At 46.8% G+C, this 19,453-nt stretch overlaps 1 protein-coding gene across 2 annotated transcripts in view; it reads left to right on the forward strand.

The window, feature by feature from the left end:
- The window catches only part of PRKAG1 (protein kinase AMP-activated non-catalytic subunit gamma 1), a 34,175-nt gene that overhangs the window by 1,048 nt on the left and 13,674 nt on the right, over window positions 1–19,453 (forward strand). Inside the window, exons 2-6 of one of the 2 annotated variants that reach the window (XM_042452561.1) lie at window positions 7,297–7,345; window positions 8,595–8,704; window positions 9,699–9,780; window positions 10,212–10,270; window positions 12,279–12,324. In XM_042452561.1, coding sequence (XP_042308495.1) covers window positions 7,297–7,345; window positions 8,595–8,704; window positions 9,699–9,780; window positions 10,212–10,270; window positions 12,279–12,324 — 346 coding nt within the window. The remainder of the gene's footprint in view (window positions 1–7,296; window positions 7,346–8,594; window positions 8,705–9,698; window positions 9,781–10,211; window positions 10,271–12,278; window positions 12,325–19,453) is intronic. The other variant, XM_042452562.1, reaches the window with a different exon arrangement.

Consider the following 19,453-nt stretch of genomic DNA (forward strand, 5'->3'; position numbering starts at 1 on the left):
ATTTCTATTTATTTATGTATTGAATGTATATGCCTGTCTCCCAAGATGGCATTTTGTAGCACTTTAGGTTGTTCAAAGTACACCCATTTACGATACAGATATGGAAACCCAGTGGGTGACAAGGGCAAGTCACTCTCTCTCAGCCTCAGAGGAGCAATGGGAAACCCCCTCTGAAGAAACTCAGATAGAAAGGAAGTACTGGAGAGTCTTGCAATCTATGATCTCGGCAGCTAGAGTATTACTGGCTCAAGTTTGGAAGAGACAAGAATTGCCAACAGTTGATGAGAGACTTATGAAATTATCTGATGTGATAGAAATGGACAGATGAATTTCTTGGCTGCATCAAAAAGATATAGACAAGGCAAAGGAAGAATGGTCTCTATTAAAAAATTGCAAAATAAGATGGGACTAAAAAAGCAAGCATTGTGGGTATAGGAAAGTATTAAATGTATGTAGAAATAAGACACACAAGAAAGAAGACATTTATCATGTAAATAAAAATTGAGGTTAATCTTCCAATAGCTAAGGGAAAAAATAAGACAGATAATATATTTGATAAATATAGAAGGTATTTATTGACAGGGGAGCCATGTTTGCTGAATGAGGATTTGAACTCAGGCCTCAGTGGAGGAGGACCTGTGGCTCTCTTCTGTTGGGATCTCCTCTCACGGAGATAGCCCATAGTATGATGTTCTGCCTGCTTTTTGAGAATAGTACATCTCCACTATTGGGGGAACTTGCAAACCATTTTGGAATCATTGTGATGCAGCAGTTACTTGTCACTCCAACAGCTGCCTCTCCTCTCTTCTAGCAAAGGGATTAATTACATGGAAACATTCTGTTTTGCTTTCTGTTTGACAGTGCTAGATCATTTTGAAATGGCTTATGACTGTCCTGAGTTTCTTTAGGGCAGTAGTCTCCAAACTGTGCACTTTAAGAGATTTTGGACTTCAGCTCTCACAAGCCTCAGCCATGTTGGTCAATAGCCTGGTATTCAGGGAGCTGAAGTCCAAAATCCCTTAAAGGGCACTGTCATGCCTCCAGGGCATCTTTGATGCTCTTGAGACATATATTTAGTTAAGATTATAATAGGTTTTCTATGTAATAGTTTAGGAGGGGAAATAAAGATCTACAGCTTTAAGAAAGGCAAGGATTGTGGGAAATCCCAGGGTTTTATGCTGTCTCCCTCTAGTTAGTTTCAGTGTGTAGTAAGATTTCAGCCAAGTCAGACCTGGAGAGAGTATTTTCCTTTGACAAAAAGATAAGTCCACAAAAGAAGAAAGATAGTCCTCAGAAGAAGAAAGATAGAATCCACCAAGAAGAGAGAACAAGGTATTTAGGAAGGAATCAGTTTCATGTTATTTGTGTTTATAACCAGTAAAGCTTTTGAAACTTAAGAATTTTGTGGACAAGTCTTTTGTTCTGGTTGTGATCCTGAGAGCCAGAGGCCTTACTACACCCAAAGTCCATAGTATTGCTCTTGGGACAAAACAGGCACAGTTTGGGGACCACTGCTTTATGGTAACTATGTTTGCTACAAGCAAGTACATATTGGGCTGTAAAAGTATTAATATGCATATATGTGTGCCCATTAATATTTTTACTCCTCTGTCCTTAAGAGTGTAAAATGTTTAATGTGCACTTATTCTAGTAATTCTTACTACAATGTGAGGTTGATCAGAGCTCTTATCCCCATATTACAGATGGGGAAAATGAAACTGAAGGCCTTGATTTAGTTTGCTCATAAGTTCATTTCATAAGGTTTTCATAGGCAGGAAAGACTCAGAGTTGGTTTTGTCAGTTCCTTCCTATGAGATATAGCCTAATGCGCCTGATATTAATTGGTGGTCTTCCATCCAAGTACTAACCAAGGCTGACCCTGGTTAGCTTCCAGGATCAGATGGGATCTGGTGCTTTTGGAGTATTTCTAGGCATTACTGAAGACAGGACTGGGTACATAATACTGAGCAGACAGAAAGAACAAGTAAATGCACACCTCTGCCTGCTAGCTCACCTGTTGCCTCCTGGGCAGTGCAGTTAGGGATGGAAAGAAATTTCCTTAGCTGAACAGTCTGGACCAGTGTTTTTGCACCTCCTGAGTGAGAAAATTGTGAGAAAATGTGCTCCAAGACTTGAGGCTTCAAACATCTGTGAGGCTTACAGGATCTTTTTAAGAAATAAAGTGTGCCCAAAACAATGCATAGATTTTAAAATGAAAAACTTGCAACAATTTAGAGGTGGGGAAATCTGTTTAAATTAAATATATTGTGTAGATAATCACAAAGCTGAAGGCCTTGACTAAGGTGGCCCAGAGAACAAATTCATGGCTTAAACTGCATTGGAATTAGGGACCTCCTGACGTATGCTACATTGGAGTCAAGTTTCTTGTGTCTGTTTTCTTTTTCACAGTCCATTCTGAGGCAGGTTGCACTGTAACATGATGCTGCTTGGTTGTGTCAATTTTGGGTGTAACTTCATCCTACATTTTACAAGTGAGCAATCATCAGCCAAAGAAGGTGGTGCCCTCCTTTGTAAAGCAGCCCTCTGAAAACAATTGCTTCTCCCTCTATTTCCATCTCAGCATGACTTTCTCAATGATGTTGAGATAAATAGCCCCAAGTTTTGTACCAGAGCAATTCTGCCTTCTATGCCAAGATGCTTCTTATTGTTGGATCTACCATTTATTTATAATTTTAATGTAAAAAACCTGTTGCAAGAACACAGAGAAATCCAGGTTCTTGTTCAATGTGGAGAATGACCATGGGTAGAAGGGGCTCTCCTCTTCAGAAAGATTTATTTTGGGCAAACAAAATAACAATTGGAATAATTCATTAAGTCACTGTGGCCAAATCTCCCTTAAAGAAATAATGCAGTTGGATCCTGTATTAACTGCCATGGGTCAATGTTATGGAATGCTGGGATTTGTAGTTTTCTGAGCTATTTAGCCTTCCCTGTCAGAGAGCTCTGGTGCCCCAACAAACTAAAAAGTCTAGGATTTCCATAGCTTAGAGCAATTAAATCAGTGTCAAACTGCATTATTTTTGCAGTGCAAATTTAGCCTGTTGTGACAGATTTGCAGTGATCTCACCATAGGCAAGAGCCCTGCTGTTGGGCACATGGTCACTGTGACTCAGCCAACTCCCTCTCTGGGGAGCAGCACATCATAGGCCTTTGACTCCTTTAACCCTCAAGCCAAAGAATCACATAAAGCAGTTTATTTGCTCCAATGCTTAACAAAAACATACTGTAATCTATTCCAGTACAGTACTCAGATAGCCCAACAAGCAATAGATTACATGGGGACCTTTTCGTGACTATAGGGTAAACTGTTTCAGCATCGGTTTCTTGAGTGTTTTCTACCTCCCCATTTCCCTGGGCAAGATTGTACCTTCCAGGGGAGATAATGGGTTGTTCCTTCTGTCTCTGCCTTGGTCTTCTTCCAGGACCATCCGCCTTCCTAAGAATAGTCAGCACCCCTTTAGCATGGCTAAAGTGCTGCTTTTTATAGGTGGGTTGCCCCATCCTCTGGTCTATTGAGCTTCTGCTGTTCCCTTGCACTTTAGTGCAGATATCTACCTCCTCTTGCAACTGAGAGTGCCCACAGTTTGGGAATAACAGCAGAGAAGGAGGTAGGTAGCACAGCAGTCCTTGATATCCTGTCACAGTCACTGATCATAGGATGGAAGGGAAACAGGGTTCACTCCAGTGTAACTGGGATATGAATTGCAGGTTAGCTCTTTTGCCTCATGCCCTGTCTGGGATGAAGAAGCTGTGCCACTGCAGAATTAATGCATTTTGACACATTGCTTTAATTGTCGTGGCTCCATTCTATGGAATCCTGGAATTTATAATTTATTGTGCACCAGAGCACTCTTAGAGAGCAGGTGTAATAGTTTGCAAAACTACAAATCCCATGGCAGTTAAAACAGTGTCAAACTGCATTGTTTCTGCAGTACAGATGTAGCTGTTGTCCACTCCTGTGTCTGTGTTTCTGAGCCTTGGCATTTGTGGCTCTCTCAGCAAAGAAGCTATTTGTCACCTAGTGTGTCAACAGCCACCTTGACAGCAGCTGTTGCCACCACAAATAACTTCTTTCCAAAGCCAGCTTCTGAGGACTGTGTGGCTTGATGGGGTGGAATAGGGTGCACAACAGTAGTTTTCTTCTTTGACATCCTTTGGGAAATCATTCCCTCCCCACTTCCAACTGGTGGACAAAGCTTCTTAAAATTCAATTAACTTTGCCTGTGAGACCCTTTCTCCTGTCTGATATTTCTTCCATGTAACTTTGTACTTCTGCTGTTCATTGCTTCAGAGGCTGCTGCCTCCAGAGTCTGTGACCTTCCCCTTTCTGATCCCCATTCTTATTTTTATTCCCTATGAATGCTATGGAAGTGTGTGCCACTGTAGTAAGAATGACAGCTAGCGAGTCCTGGACATGAGCAAGCAGTGAATGCAGAATTTGCATACCAATGGCAGCATTGCAGGCAGTAGTTCAAGAGCTGGACATGGATGTATGAAAGGTTCATGGAGCTTTAGTAGAATTGGTCATATTGAAGTTAAAAACCATGGCCACTCAGATGTTTTCGGACTGCAGTTCCTGTTGTTCCTGGCATACTGTCTATGGCTGATGGATCTGTAGTCCAGAAAGTTTACAAAGGCTATAGCTACACACTTTGCACACTTCATATTTCTGCTGATCCTGTTCAGGAATTTCACATGCACTCATACCTTTCTGGATGCTTACTTGTTACCCGCACAGCAAGGGCTCAATGGCTTTAGTTTCAGCTGGTGCAATTTGTTTAGGGACCCTGCTTTTCTGGTTTCATTGCATGTTTACTGGCGACAATGCCACCGCTGTCCCTGTTGGTATGAGACACCGAAATCCTTCCTGGAGATTAGATGCAACTAGAATCTTTGCTTGGAGTTTAGCTTAAATCCCCAATGCTTTCTGTCTGGTGACTTAGGTTAGCCTTTTCCAGGCATCTCCTTTGTCGCAGGCTTGAGGCTCTTTCCTGTTCAACTCTATCCAGATTTCCCGGCATGGTTCTGAGTGGCATTAAGTAACCTTCTAGCTTGGAAGCCCCAACAGCTGGGTTTTGTCTGGTAAGAATGCAGACTATTGTGGGAATGCTATGCAGTTTTCGTGGGAGAAGGGACAGGAGCCACAGAGGGCACATTTTCATCCATCCATCTGTTAGGCAGGGTCTGGTAGAAGGGCTATCATCAGCATTTCCCAGTGTTGAAACTCCCTCTGTGTTACAAGGAGATGGCTCGCCTGAATTGAATTCAGTTCCTGATTTGACAGTGATGGGGCAGCCAGGAACATTGCTCTGGTTCATCTGTTTTGGCCCGTAGTGGGGTATGTAGTTTTATCCTGGACTCAAAGGAGAGCTCCCTCCCCTCTCATCGGCACACATGATCTCGGAGGCCTGTCTGTTGAATATCCTGCTGTTTTCCAAAAAGCTTGTCATCTGTCTACACAGCAGAATTAATGCAGTTTGACACCACTTTAACTGCCATGGCTCAGTACTATGGAATTCTGGGATTTGTAGTTTTGTGAGATAGCTAGCCTTCTCTCTAAGAGAGCTCTGTTGCCACAACAAATTCCAGGATTTCATAGCATTGAGCCTTGACTGTTAAAGTGGTGTCAAACTGAATGAATTCTGCAGTGTAGATTCAACTTAGGTGCACCTGAGTTTTCTGCATAGCAATCCAGTGGAGGTTTGCCACAGGCTCCTTTGTGACCTTACTCAAGACCACCTAATGGGTTTCTATGCTCCAGTGGGGAATTGAAGCTGATAGGAAGTTTATTTAAAGCCCAGGGAGTGCTCTTTGCAGAAGTATGCTGGATATAGTTCCAGGCCTCTCTAAGGATTTCCCCCCCAGTGTGGAACACTCACCCATATTACTGTTATATCAGACGCTTTATTGATGGTGAATGATGCAGCAGGTGGTACACAACAGAGAGGCATTCTGGCCCTTTGTCACAACCAATGAGAGAAGGACCAAATTAATTTTAAAAATTTACAAATTTTTGTTAAGTATGGATATGTTAGAAGAAACAGTGAAAACCCAATATGATAAGATGGGCCCAAATCATCGGAAAAGAAATACCTATGTCTAGTTGGGAGAATGTTTGGAAAAGAAATCTCCGTTTCACTACATGTAACAACTTAAAAGAGAATTATTATAAATTGTTTTTCAGATAGTACATGACCCCAGCTAGGCTTGCCACAATAGCTAAACATGGTAATTCTAATTGCTGGGAATGTAACCAAAAAGGTGGTTCCTTATACCATCTCTGGTGACAGTGCAATGCAGTTAAAAAATTTTGAAAATTGATACACAAAAATATAATTTGTACACTAAAAAAAATACCACTGATCCCATAATTGTTTCTGTTGAACATAACTGATGTAATACAGGACAACTTGGTTCAGGACGAAGTAAGTATTTATATGATTATGGCTGCTCGATTGATTTGGGCAAAATATTGGAAATCCAGCAGTATCCCAACAGTAAGGGAATGGTGTTTGAAGCTGAACGAATTACCGATCTTGAATATGATATCAATGTCTAAAACAACAGAACCTCACAACAATACGAAGAGAAATGGGGAAAGATTTCAAAATTATGGGAAGATAGCAGTAATGATGTAAGATAGATAGAATTAATACTTTTTCATTTATCCATTTGTTATATATCTCCTACGTTGTGTGTGTTTGTTATGTTTTTGTCTTAATAAATGCTAAATTAAAAAAAAACTAACGAGAGAATTGGCCCCCAAATCAATTTTACCCAAATTTATTCCTTGGCTGGCAATCTGATCAAACCCCCATTGCTGGATATACATGGATGGAGCCTTTGGACTGGGGTGCACCCCCAAGGTGAGGCCAATAGAAGATGGACACCCAACGGTTTATTGTGCAGAAACATACAAAGAAAACCAAAGTTGGGAGTCTGTCTTGTTTCCCTTCTAACAGCAGTAAGAACAGTGCAACAACAGTGTAAAATTCACTCTCCCATTTGTTTGTTAGCCTTCATTTCTTTTCCCTGCTTCAAACTGCAAAATGAATACAAAAAAACAAGTTAACTCTTTCATGCTACTAGACAGATGTTAACATGACAGCAAGCCCTGATGATTACAAAGATTCAAAAAGCCATTTGCTTGACAGTAGAGGCCCAGGTTATTACTATGCTCTGGCTAGCAGTTCAGGAAGCTGCTCTGTGGAACCAAGTCTGTTGCATAGGATGTCAGAGGAATTACTTGATCTTGCTCCTTCTTCTCTCTTGCAGGGTACCATTCCTGAGAGTGGGTTGGAGAAAAGCCTGATTTTATCAGAAGGTGAGTGGGATGACCAGAATAGCCTTTTGCAAGTTTGGTCTACACTGGACATAACAACCCCATCATTCCTAGTCTGTGATGCATATAGATAGTAGGACCTGTAGTTCAGTATTTCCAGAGGCTGCTCTGTGGAGTACTTATTAGAGGATAGGCTACATAGGTCTGTATATGTGTGGTTGTTGTTGTGTGCCTTCAAGAAGTTTCTGAGTTATGGTGATATTAAGGTGACTCCATCACTGGGTTTTCTGGGGCTAAGAGTGTGTGTGACTTACTCAGGGTTATCCAGTGAGTTTCCATGACTGACTGGGGGAATTGAACCTTGATCACCAGACTTGTAGTCCAACACTACATACTGTGTTGTGGTACAATGCTGTAACATTGTGAAAATGTCTGTCTGAGGAGTTTTTAGAAGGCACTGTCCAGATCATTGTTTGTGAGTGTCTCAACAGACTGTGGATGAGGAATTAGGGCACAGTTCCATCATAGTGGTTTGTGCCATCTGAACCAGTAGCAGCCTTCTTTCCCAGATTGTGCTCTTCAGATAATTTAGGACTATAACACTCATCAGCCCTTGCTGGGATTTATAGTCCAAAATAATTTCAAGTGACTAGGTTGGAAAATGCTGCTCCAGGCAAGGGGACAGGCACTGAACACCTTCAGGTGATACCTCATGGTTGGGCTAACAGTGACTGTGGAAAACCACAGCATGTGTGGTAAAAGAAAACCAATGCAGCAGCCACACAGGTGTTTTAATATAAGCTGTTTTTCTGGGTATGAGAGTAACAGCGAGCTCTCTTTGTGGGTGCCACAGCCAAGGAGGGCATTCAGACATTAAAGGGAATATTTGCTCAATTTCTCTGCTTTCTGCAGATTTTTTTTTTTTTTGGGGGGGGGGGAAGCATCAAGTACACAGCTCCACAATTAATATGGTATCTGGTGTATTTTAAGGTACTTGGAACAGGGAACTTTCTTCCCTTGTTACTTATTTTATTCTCCAAAGTGTCATGAGCAGTGATGTTGCATTATAAGGAATGGAACTAGAAGAATAGGAAGTACCAGTGAGCCTTAAATTCACTATTCTGACTGTCAGATCATTGGTAGATCTAAAATCAGTGGATTTCTCTTGCTCTTCATAAGCCACTGTTCCTTAAAAATCCTAATTTATTTACTTTGCTTTTCATGCATTTGGAGAGGTGATGTGTCTATTGGCCACCTGTGTTCATAGTTCCCTCAAATCTCTTGCCTACAGCAGATGGCGATTCCAGCAGTGGCATCTACACATGCTTCATGAAGTCTCATCGCTGCTATGACCTCATCCCAACAAGTTCCAAGCTTGTTGTGTTTGACACTTCTCTTCAGGTGGGTGGTGACCTGTTTTTGTTTTTGTTGTTGTTTTTGAAGCACAGAGAATGATTAGCCTTCAGCAAGCCGGAGGTCCTGAGATTCCTTATAAACAGCAAGGGGGATGCCCATAAACCAGATGGAGATTTCTTTATATCTGGAGAAACTCCAGGTAGTAGCAAAGTGCAAAGTATTAATTAATTGGAAGGCTGGGGTCAAAATGGGATGTTGTATGTGTTTGTTTCTTTCAGGCTGTTGTGGTATCCCTTAAGCCTGAGGCAAAGTGCTCAGCATAACCCATAAATGGATTTTTAAAAGCTGTTGGTGTGTTGCTTATTACTTTCAGGCACACATCCTGTGGCCTCATCTTTGTCATCCCAGCCACACCTTCACAGTCTTTAACCAGTTGCAGTCTGTTGCCTTACAGCACGAGCAGCTTCCTCAAATCTAGGTTAACTTTTTAAACTGCAAGGCTTTGCTGCCTAATACCTTAAAGCCAGAGTGTGAAATTTTTGCGGTTAAACCTGGTAAAATTAAGTGTGTTAATCGTCTATGTTAGAGCCAATATAAAATAAGCTCAGATGTTAGAAATACAGTTGACCCTTCTTATACATTGATTTTTTTATACATGGATTCAAGCATACACGGCTTGAAAATATTCAAAAAAAGTATACATTTCCAGTATCAAACCTTGATTTTTCCATTTTATATAAGGAACACCATTTTGCTATGCCATTGTACTTAATGGGACTTGAGCATACACGGATTTTGTTATTCACGGGGGTTCCTGGAACCAAACCCGAGCAGATAACAAGGGTCCACTATAAAGGCAAAAATTGGATCTCAATTTAATCATATGTAAAAGAGGTATTCATGTTCTTGTTGCTTCTATTAACTCTTTTTCTCACTAAGAAAAGAAGCTGAGAGCACATCAAGGATAGGTTGAATGTAAATCACTGTGTTGGTGTTGTATCAAAGCTTCACTGAGGAACTGTTTTTATCTGGCTTGTAGGTAAAGAAAGCTTTCTTTGCATTGGTGACCAATGGTGTGCGGGCTGCTCCACTCTGGGATAGCAAAACCCAAAGCTTTGTGGGTAGGTATCTTTTACTGGATTCATACATATCCTAAGCATGCTATAGATTAAGGCCTCAGTTTACATGGTGGTTGTAAATACACACACATACATTTTCAAGTTTTACACAGGCACTGGAACAGTACACTTTCCGCAGCTACTCCTGTGGGTCCTCTTAAACCTGACACAGATTATTAGGGCAAGGTTAGGCAACTGCATGGGGACAGGACCCAGTATTCTAATTATTTGAGATCTTTAGGAACTGCCTAAGTGGGGTCCATGAGCTTCATGAAGATGGTAGGCCACACTTTTCCTACCTCTGGATCAGGTTCCCAGCCTGTTTTAAGATGGGCCTGCTGTTTCCTCTGCTTGCCTTCCTTTCTCCTTCTACACTTTCCCAAATTGCCTATTGGCAGGAGTAAACTCCTTTCCACCTTTTCTTTCCTCCATAGGAATGCTCACCATCACAGACTTCATCAACATCTTGCATCGCTACTACAAATCAGCCATGGTGAGTACACATACAGCATTGTTTCCCCCTTCTTCCTGTGTTAAAGGAGCCTGTAACTCCTGCAGAGATAGCTGGTTTAAACCAGGTTGGTTTTAAATTAAATGTCTTTAAAAACCCACAATACTCCTTGTTTTTTTAAATTGATTATTTACACACACACACACACACACACACACACACACACACAGAGAGAGAGAGAGAGAGAGAGAGAAATATGTTTGGCTATTACTATTTTCCAACACTCCTAATGGAACAACAATTACATTGAATTTAAACATTTTAACTTTAATGGTTTCTTGGTAGTTGTTCATTGTTAGACCAGTATCCAGTATCAGTTGCTTCTTTTTAATCACTTTATTTTATAGTGCAGGAAATGCCATTCAGAAACAAATCCTTTATTAACATAAGGTTAACTAAAACAATTTGCTTTGAAAGAGCACTTTAAAAAAAATAACATCTGAACTGCATTTTGCTACTTATGGTAATTTTCTGATTTAATTCTATGTTGGTGTAGTCTTACACATTAATGGAAAAATTAATTTAAAGAAACAAATAAAAAACCTGACTTAAACAAACAAACAAACAAACAAAAACCTGGTTTTTTTTTTTGGCGGGGGAGAGGAATAACCTGTCATCCACCACCCCAACTCTGAGCTCCTGTTTCCTTTTTTCTGGAACACAGCTTGGAAAAAGTTTTATGTGTTTTTTATTATAACTCTCAGAATCCTGCAACCAACATGGCCATTGGTCACTCTTGCTGTGGAATTCTGGGAATTGTCCTATTTTTTTAAAAAAAAAAACCTTTTCAGTCTCTGGCTGGATATAATCTTGAATGCAGATTTATCCATTGCCATCAAGTCCTGACCTTATTAGTTTTTTAAAGAGCATTTTTGAGCCACACTTGTAGGGGGAAACTTTAAATTGTGTGAGTAAAGCATGCAGATTAGAGAATGAAGTTTTTGCTTGAGACGCTGGGACGTTTAGAAATAGAGGCATACCTCAATTAACAAAGTAGAAGTGTTCCTGTTCATTCCTTATTTAACAGAAAATTTGGTACCAGAAGTAGAAATAACATGGAAAGATGGGGATACGTTCCTATGTCACAGAACAGCAATTTAGCATATTTCAGCAAACCAAACAATTAAGAAATAATTACTCAAAACTAACAATATGCGCATATGAAGTTATACAACTTGGTCATATGAGCCTTACTCAAAAATATTTTGAACCTTCCAGAAACTACTTGAAAGCTTCTTCCAGAGTGTATCTGGGGATGATTTTTTCTTGCACCAGCCTCCACTTTTCTTATGATTTCCATTTTAGTGGCCAGATCTATGGTTTTTTAAACATGCTGGCAGTACCTTAGGACTGGAGCATGGCTTTGGCGTAGCGTCCGGCCTCTTAGGTCGGTGCATAATTTAAACAGTATATCTCCAAAATGACCCAAAGCAGCTTTATTTTGGTTTGTCTGTTCGGGCCGTAAGATATGCCTGTAGTAGTTTGTTGAATAAATTTATGTCCTGTACCTTGAACAAGAGTGACTCCCAGCAAGGAAATTACATAAAACAGAGGACAACAATAACATCTCGAAAATACACAATGAATTCCAACAAGGTACAGCAGTGAATTCTACACTCATAACATTTCTTAAGCCTTCACAAGTCTTTCTAAATGTCATTTGGGAGCAAAATAGTTTGGTTTGGATGAGCACCCTGCTGGCTTGGCCCAGCTGGACCCAAACCTGGAATTGGAAGGAGCTGGGATAAATATTTGCTTCCCCTGTCAACTGTCCTAAGAATGCTCACTTCATCCTTTGGAACCCCAAACTCTAGTCAACTGGATCATGCTTGTGATATTGCCAGGGGAAGACCTCTCATAACTGGGTAATGAAATCCCATTGTGACTTCCCAGAGCCAGCTACAGTCTACACTGTCAAAGGCAGGAGGTAGATGGGAGGGAAGATGGCTTTCATTGGGTTGATGCCTTGTGTTGTTTCCTGCATGTTCAGGTGCAGATCTATGAGCTGGAGGAGCACAAGATTGAAACATGGCGAGGTAAGGAGGAGGTAGATGTTGGGGCAAATGAGGCAGCAGTTGGTCTACTGGTTAGTGTTGAACCACAGTGCCTTTCAGCCTTCACCATCATAGCCAGTGGTGGGGAATTATGGGAACTGCAATGTCTGGAGGGCTCTGTGTTCTCTATCCCCAGAAAACAGGTTGCTTCTAGTGAGGTGACAGTAAAAGAAAGTGTTGGGTGTTAGCTTTTGGTGGTTAAGAGGTCAGCAAGTGAAGATGCCGGCAAACCTCTTCTTCCTTGCTTCTGACCACACACTCTTCTAGTGCCCTAGACTAGTTATGCTTGTGGGGAAAGGGGGAGCCTGCAGCAGGAGAAGCCGTACACTCACTTTCCTCACCAGCATAACCAGTATACTTATTCCTCTCTTTCCAATTTGAATGAAATACTGATTTCCCAGCAGAGAGGGTCCTGTCCTCCTGTAATCTGGGTTTAGCTCCTCCTATTTGCTCCTGTAGGCAGGGACAATAAACAAAAGACCGGCCCCTATATAGGGAGGAGCTAGCCCCCCTGAGCCTCAGTCTTGTTCCTGCCTATGCTCCTAGCAGGATGTTCTCTTCGAGCCAGCGAAGTTTTTCCTTTCTGCGAAAGCGGTTTGAGAGTTTTCTTGGTCTTCCCTTCTTCTCCTCTCCCTGCCTTTCCCCCCTTCTTTGGTGGTGGCTATGGCAGAGGACCCTGAGAGCATGGGTGAAGGGCCATCCTTAACCCAGGCTTCCCTAGCTCAGGGTCTGCCAGCTCAACAGAGGGAGCTGGCTTCAGAGGGAGACCCTTTGGGATGTGTTTGCTGTTGCTCTGCAGCTTCTTTACTACAGCCTTGGAAGCATGAAGAAGACTTAAAATGGCAAGGGCTCCCAGGATTGGAGAAAGGTCTTGGCTTTGCCAATGACTCTCCCTCTCCTCCAAAGCTGCCCCCTTTCATGGTGGGAGCACAGGAGATTTCTGCAAACAGCATTGCAGCACATGGGAGCCGTGGGAAGAGATGGTGAGGGGTATCCCCTCCATGTCTCTGTTTCTCCACATCACCTCTGCCCAGCCTGTTAAGGCCAGGGATCAGTGAGGAAACTGGCCAGAAGTCATGGAAACTTCCTTCCTCAGCATCTCTGCCCAGCCAGAGTTCAGAGGACAGGCCAGCCAAAAGCCATGGCAAGGATTTCTCCACATCACCTCTGCCCAGCCTGTTTAAGGCCAGGGATCTGTGAGGAAACTGGCCAGAAGTCATGGAAACTTCCCTCCTCAGCATCTCTGCCCAGCCAGAGTTCAGAGGACAGGCCAGCCAAAAGCCATGGCAAAGGATTTCTCTGCATCACCTCTGCACAGCCTGAAATGGCCAAGGTCAGAGAGGCAAGCCAGCCAGAAGTCACAGGAGAACGGTGAGTACCAGGGGCCCTCTCTCTCTAGCCACCAAAGAACCTTTGCCAGATCTAATGCCCTCGCTCAGGGCAGGCATTGCCATGAGGCCTCTGCCATGGCCATTCTTCTTCGTGGTCTCTGCGAATCATACAAATGGGTTTCACTGCGCCTGCGCAGTGCTGCTCGGAACCTACTGGAATCACTGGGCAGAGTTAACTCTGCAACATATTGAAACTTTTTGGCGGTAACCCCGCCCACCCGTTATAAGGCCCCTGCCTTCCCGCTCTTTCCCCAGTTCCTTTTTTCCGCCGCGCTAGCTGCTTCAGAGGAACTTTCGCTTGCTTTACTTGCTTGGAATCACTTTCGTTTTTGACTATTCTTGGTCTCCCGCCCCTGGTAACTCCGGACCTTCGCGGCTTTGGCGACTTCGGGGATGCCTCCGTTTTTCAAGACATTTCCAAGGGCAAGGTGCCCGTCCAGGATCCGCATTCCTCCTGCTTGTTGTGCCTTGGCTCGAACCACGACCCCAAGGCTTGCCTGCTCTGCAGATCCCTCTCCTCTCAGGCTCGCAAGAACCGTGAGTCCCGGCTCGCTTCAGCGATGGCCCTGAATATAGTTCAGGAGGGAGGTTCGCGGTCCTCTTCTGTCCGCTTTTGGTGCTCCCCGCTTTATCTTCTCGGACAAGTGTCTCCAGCCCTCTCCTCTCAGGCTCGCAAGAACCGTGAGTCACAGCTCGCTTCAGCGATCGCCCTGAATAAAGTTCAGGAGGGAGGCTCGCGGTCCTCTTCTGTCCGCCTTTGGCGCCCCCCGCTTCATCTTCTCGGACAAGTGTCTCCAGCGTGGGATCGGGGAGAGTCGCCGTCCCCAGCGTGGTGTGTGTCCCGGCCGGGACCCTTTCCACCACCGACGATGTGGCCCGTGGCTCCAAACCGCCCAGTGCCACCGACGATGTGGCCCGTGGCTCCAAATCGCCCAGTGCCACCGACGATGTGGCCCGTGGCTCCAAACCGCCCAGTGCCACCGACGATGTGGTCCGTGGCTCCAAACCGCCCAGTGCCACCGACGATGTGGCCCGTGGCTCCAAACCGCCCAGTGCCAGCGACGATGTGGCCCGTGGTCCCAAACCGCCCAGTGCCACCGGCGATGTGGCCCGTGGCTCCAAACCGCCCAGTGCCACCGGCGATGTGGCCCGTGGATCCATACACCGCCCCCCAGTGCCACCGACGATGTGGCCCGTGGCTCCAAACCGCCCAGTGCCACCGACTATGTGACCCGTGGCTCCAAACCGCCCAGTGTCACCGGTGATGTGGCCCATGGCTCCAAACCGCCCAGTGCCACCGACGATATGGCCCGCGGCTCTAAATCGCCCAGTGCCACCGACGATGTGGCCCGTGGCTCAAAACCGCCTAGTACCACCGGCAAACCCTCCAAGCGCCCTCTTAAGTCATTGGGGACTGAGGGTACCGAGCGGGCCCCCTAACCGAAGAAGGGATCGGAGGGCTCCCGTTCGAAGAAGGGATCGAAGGGCTCCCATTCGAACGAGGCTACCGAGCCGGAGGTCCTTTTCACCTCGCCTTGGTCCTCCAGGGCATCCAAGGGATCGTGCCATGCGATACCTAAGGGGCGCACCGAGCCGGTGCAAGGGTCGAAGTCCCGAGGCCTTCGTGGGCGCAACCCATTCTCCCCTACGGAGGAGCCTCCCAGGCCTGGGAAAAAGAGGCACCACGGCGAGGCGGGTTGATATCCTGCCCCTAAAAAGGCCAAGCCCTCCGGGGATCGGCCCACCACCGACCCACCGAGGGCAAAGGAAGAAGCGCTCCTCCTCCAAACAGGCTCGCGCTTCCACCTCGTCGGCCCCCCGCGACCTGGAGCCGACACCAGTATGCTACCGGTCCTCAGTCGACTTTGCTCCAACCCGCCCGGGAGCCCAGGTCAAAGTGACGGATCCTCTCTCCTCTGACCTGGACTCCGAAAACGGGCCGCTGCCACCTTCGGAGGCACCCTCGGACGAGGATGTCCTCTCGGGCTCGGCCTCCCCTTAGAGGACAGAGCCGTCTTCCCCGTCGGACGACGGCAGGTCCTTCACTGAATATGTGGTCAAAATGGCGAGGGCCCTCCACATCGAGCTTGCATCCGCGGAGGACGACGCCGACGACCCGGTTGAGCGTCGGGTACATGGACCAGTCCCACTCCGCAGTGCCTGCCTCTCCTTCTCTCTCTCCAGACCATCGTAAAGAGGTCCTGGAACCCTCCGGCCGCCCTGTCTGCGTCCTCCCACAAAATAGAGTCGCTTTACACAGTCGCTCCAGCGAATGGCCCTTTGTTGGCCGAACACCTTAGGCCGAACTCTGCCATCATAGAGGGAGCCCAACTCAGCTTCATCCCGAAGCAGGCCACCTCCCCCGTCGACCGGGAGGCTAAAAAGGTCGACGGACTGGCCGAGAAGGCCTACTCGGCATCGGCCCTTTGGGTTGAAGCCGCCAACTACACCGCTTGCATGGGGGCTAACGTCCAGACCCTCATGGACCGGATCTTCCCCCCTCGTTCCGGACGTCCCAAATGACATCCACAGGCAGCTGGTGGAGATCAGGGACGAGGCTCGCTTCATCGGAAGCTGGTTTATTACCACTTCCAAGAACATGGCGGACTGCCCCGACCTCAACCCGACGGTCGGAGCTGCCATCGAGGACATGCCGCTCAACGGAGCCGGCTTTTTTTCACGCGGCGGCAAATAAACACGGCATGTCCTCAACACCCGCCCTTGACAGCCGCAAGGATCTGTGGTTCGCGACCGTCGACCTGAACGATGCCTACTCCCACGTCGGGATCCGGGACTCCCACCGGAGATTCCTCGCCTTCGCGGTTGGCTTCGACTCGTACCACCACAATGTGCTTCCTTTCGGCTTGGCCACGGCTGCACGAGTCTTCACTAAGTGCGTGGCACCAGTGGTGGCATACCTTCATCAGAAGGGCTTCATGGTTTTTCCCTACCTGGACGACTGGCTGTTTGCAGCCGAGTCCCAAGACAAGCTGCAGGAGGCAGTCGCATTCGCCCTGCGCCTGCTGGACTCCCTCAGGCTGGTCGACAACAGGGAAAAGCCCCATTTCTCGCCGACCAGGCAGGTCAAGTTCATCGGGGCCATTCTTGACTCCGGGAACTGTCTAGCCTTGCTTCCTCCGGACCGTTTCAGGCCCTGACAATATCTCTCAGGCAGTACATCTCACACAGAAGGGTGAGAGCCGGAGGCGTCCAAGTTGCCCTGGGCCACATGGCATCGACTACATTCGTCACCCCCTGGGCAAGACTTCGTCCTCTCCAATCCTGGTCCCTCTCCGTCTTCTCTCCGTTGGAGGACCCGCCTTCAAAGTGGCGCACGGTTACGAGACCGGTAGCCGCTTCTCCCATATGGTGACTTAACAGCTCCAATGCTTCCACCGGGATGCCCTTTCATCAGTCCCAGGCACAACTGGCCCTGACAACCGACGCATCCCGGGAGGGATGGGGCGCACACCTGCTTGACCTCGTCGTCAAGGCAGGTGGTCCTCACAAAACAAGCTCCTCCACATTAACGTGTTGGAGATGCTCTCAGTTGAGAAGGCTTAAGGGCGTTCAAGTTTGCTGTCTCAGGGAGAGTGATCCTCCTCAGTACGGACAACACCACCATGATGTACTACATCAACGAACAAGGTGGTACCAGGTCCAGGACCCTGCTCAACCTCACGCTCCGCATCTGGGACTGGTGCACCCAGAGACGCGTCCTCCTCCAAGCGATTCACCTCCCCGGGAGGAAAACGAGCTGGCAGACTGCCTTAGCAGGTCTCCATCGGTGGGCCACAAGTGGAGGCTCCATCCCGGGACGGTCAGCGACCTCTTCGATCGGTGGGGAATCCCCCGGATCGACCTCTTCGCGACCACCTGGAACAGCTACTGTCCCCAGTTCTGCTCCAGGAAGCGAATGGACAGATCCCTCGGAGACGCATTCGCTTTCCTCTGGACGGGGGAGCTCCTCTACGCTCCCTCCGTTTCCTCTCATTATCAGGGTGGTGTCCAATATGACAACGGATCGCTCGTACGCGATCCTGATCACCCCGTGTGGGCCACGACAGCTGTGGTTTGCATCCCTTCTCCACCTCTCCCGGAGATGCTTCTCTCCGTCTCTACCCGCTCCCATACCTGTTGTCAACCAGGACGGATGCGTCCTCCGCTCTACCCGAGCGTCCAATACCTGTTGATCCAGGACGGACGAGTTCTCCACCCGGACATCGAGAGCCTGCCGCTGGTGGCCTAGAGGATTCGGCCCCGACTGCCTTGCCGGAGTCGGTGAGGACGGCGATCCTGGCTGCGAGGAAGCCTTCCACCCAGCGGTCCTATGCCCTGAAATGGAGGAGATTTGCCTCTTCCTCGACCAAAAGGGCTTCTCTCCGACACAAGTGTCCACTCCAGTGGTGCTGGGTCTTGTGATGGCACTCTTTGATGGAGGGCTGTCCCTCACGTCCATCATATGCTACCTTTTTTGCCATTTGTGCCAAATACCAGTTCGGAGAGAGGTTTTTCTTTATTCAAAGACCCCTTGGTGAAGGGGTTCCTGAAGGGTTGTGCCAACCTTTACCCTCCTGTCTAGGTACCTACACCGACTTGGAGTTTGCAGCCGGTACTGTCGGCTCTCCAATCCAAGCCCTTTGAACCGGTGGCCACAGCGGACTTGAGTCTATTGACTTCAAATACCACTTTCTTGTGGCCATCACCTCTGCCCGCCGTGCGGGCAAACTCTGTGCCTTACGGAGGGACCAGCCATTCCTGTTGTCCCACAGGGGCAAGGTGGTCCTCCGTACGGACATTACCTTCCTGCCTAAGGTAGTGTCTGCTGTCCACATGTGCCAGGACATTGCGTTGCCACTCTCGCATCCACGATGTTGGATGAAAAGCGACGCCTTCACTCTCTTGAGGTCATGAGTGCGCTGGCCTTTTACCTGGACAGAACTGCTGCCTCTTATCGTTCCGAGAGACCTTTCCAACCTACTCGGAACCAAAGAAGGGGTTGCCTGTGTCTGCTCAGAGGTTGTCCAAATGGGTGGCTGGTACCATCCACCGCTGCTATGAGCTGTTGGGTAAACCTCCCCCTGGCAGGGTTCGTTCCCATTCGACAAGGACAATGTCAACGTCCTCCGCATTCCTCTTGGGGATTCCTTGGGGGATGTCTGTAAGGCTACTGTCTGGTCTCAACCTCTGTCTTTACTACTATAGGTTGGACACCAGAGCCATCCGAGACACAGCTTTCGGGAGGGCTGTGTTGGTTTCAGGGTTGCATTGATTGCACTACTGAGGTTTTGTGTTCTACAGTTGATACTGTTACATTTGTTGAATGTTGGTTTGCACAAGCCCTATGGATCGGTCTTGCATGACCTCTGTTCCCTTCTCGGGCTTAGCAAAGTTATTGCTATGTGATCTGTGCATGAACAAAAAGACTGACTCTTTTATGGTTCAAGGTGTTTTATTTGTAATAAATATACCTTTGGGTTACCATAGCTTTGGTATCAGGACACTCCCTCCACCGCGTACCTAAGCTTGTCAGTCTAAACCCATTTGTATGATTCGCAGAGACCACGAAGAAGAAGGACAGGTTGCTTACCTGTAACGGTATTTCTTCGAGTGGTCATCTGCGAATACATACAAATCCCACCCGTCCGTCCCCTCAGTGTCCTGCTCACTTTGGCTCTCTTTCCATCGCCTGCTTGGCGGAAAAATTGCGGAACTGGGGA

This window comes from Sceloporus undulatus, chromosome 2 (genome assembly GCF_019175285.1).
Source record: "Sceloporus undulatus isolate JIND9_A2432 ecotype Alabama chromosome 2, SceUnd_v1.1, whole genome shotgun sequence".
In the NCBI taxonomy this organism is placed as follows: domain Eukaryota; kingdom Metazoa; phylum Chordata; class Lepidosauria; order Squamata; family Phrynosomatidae; genus Sceloporus; species Sceloporus undulatus.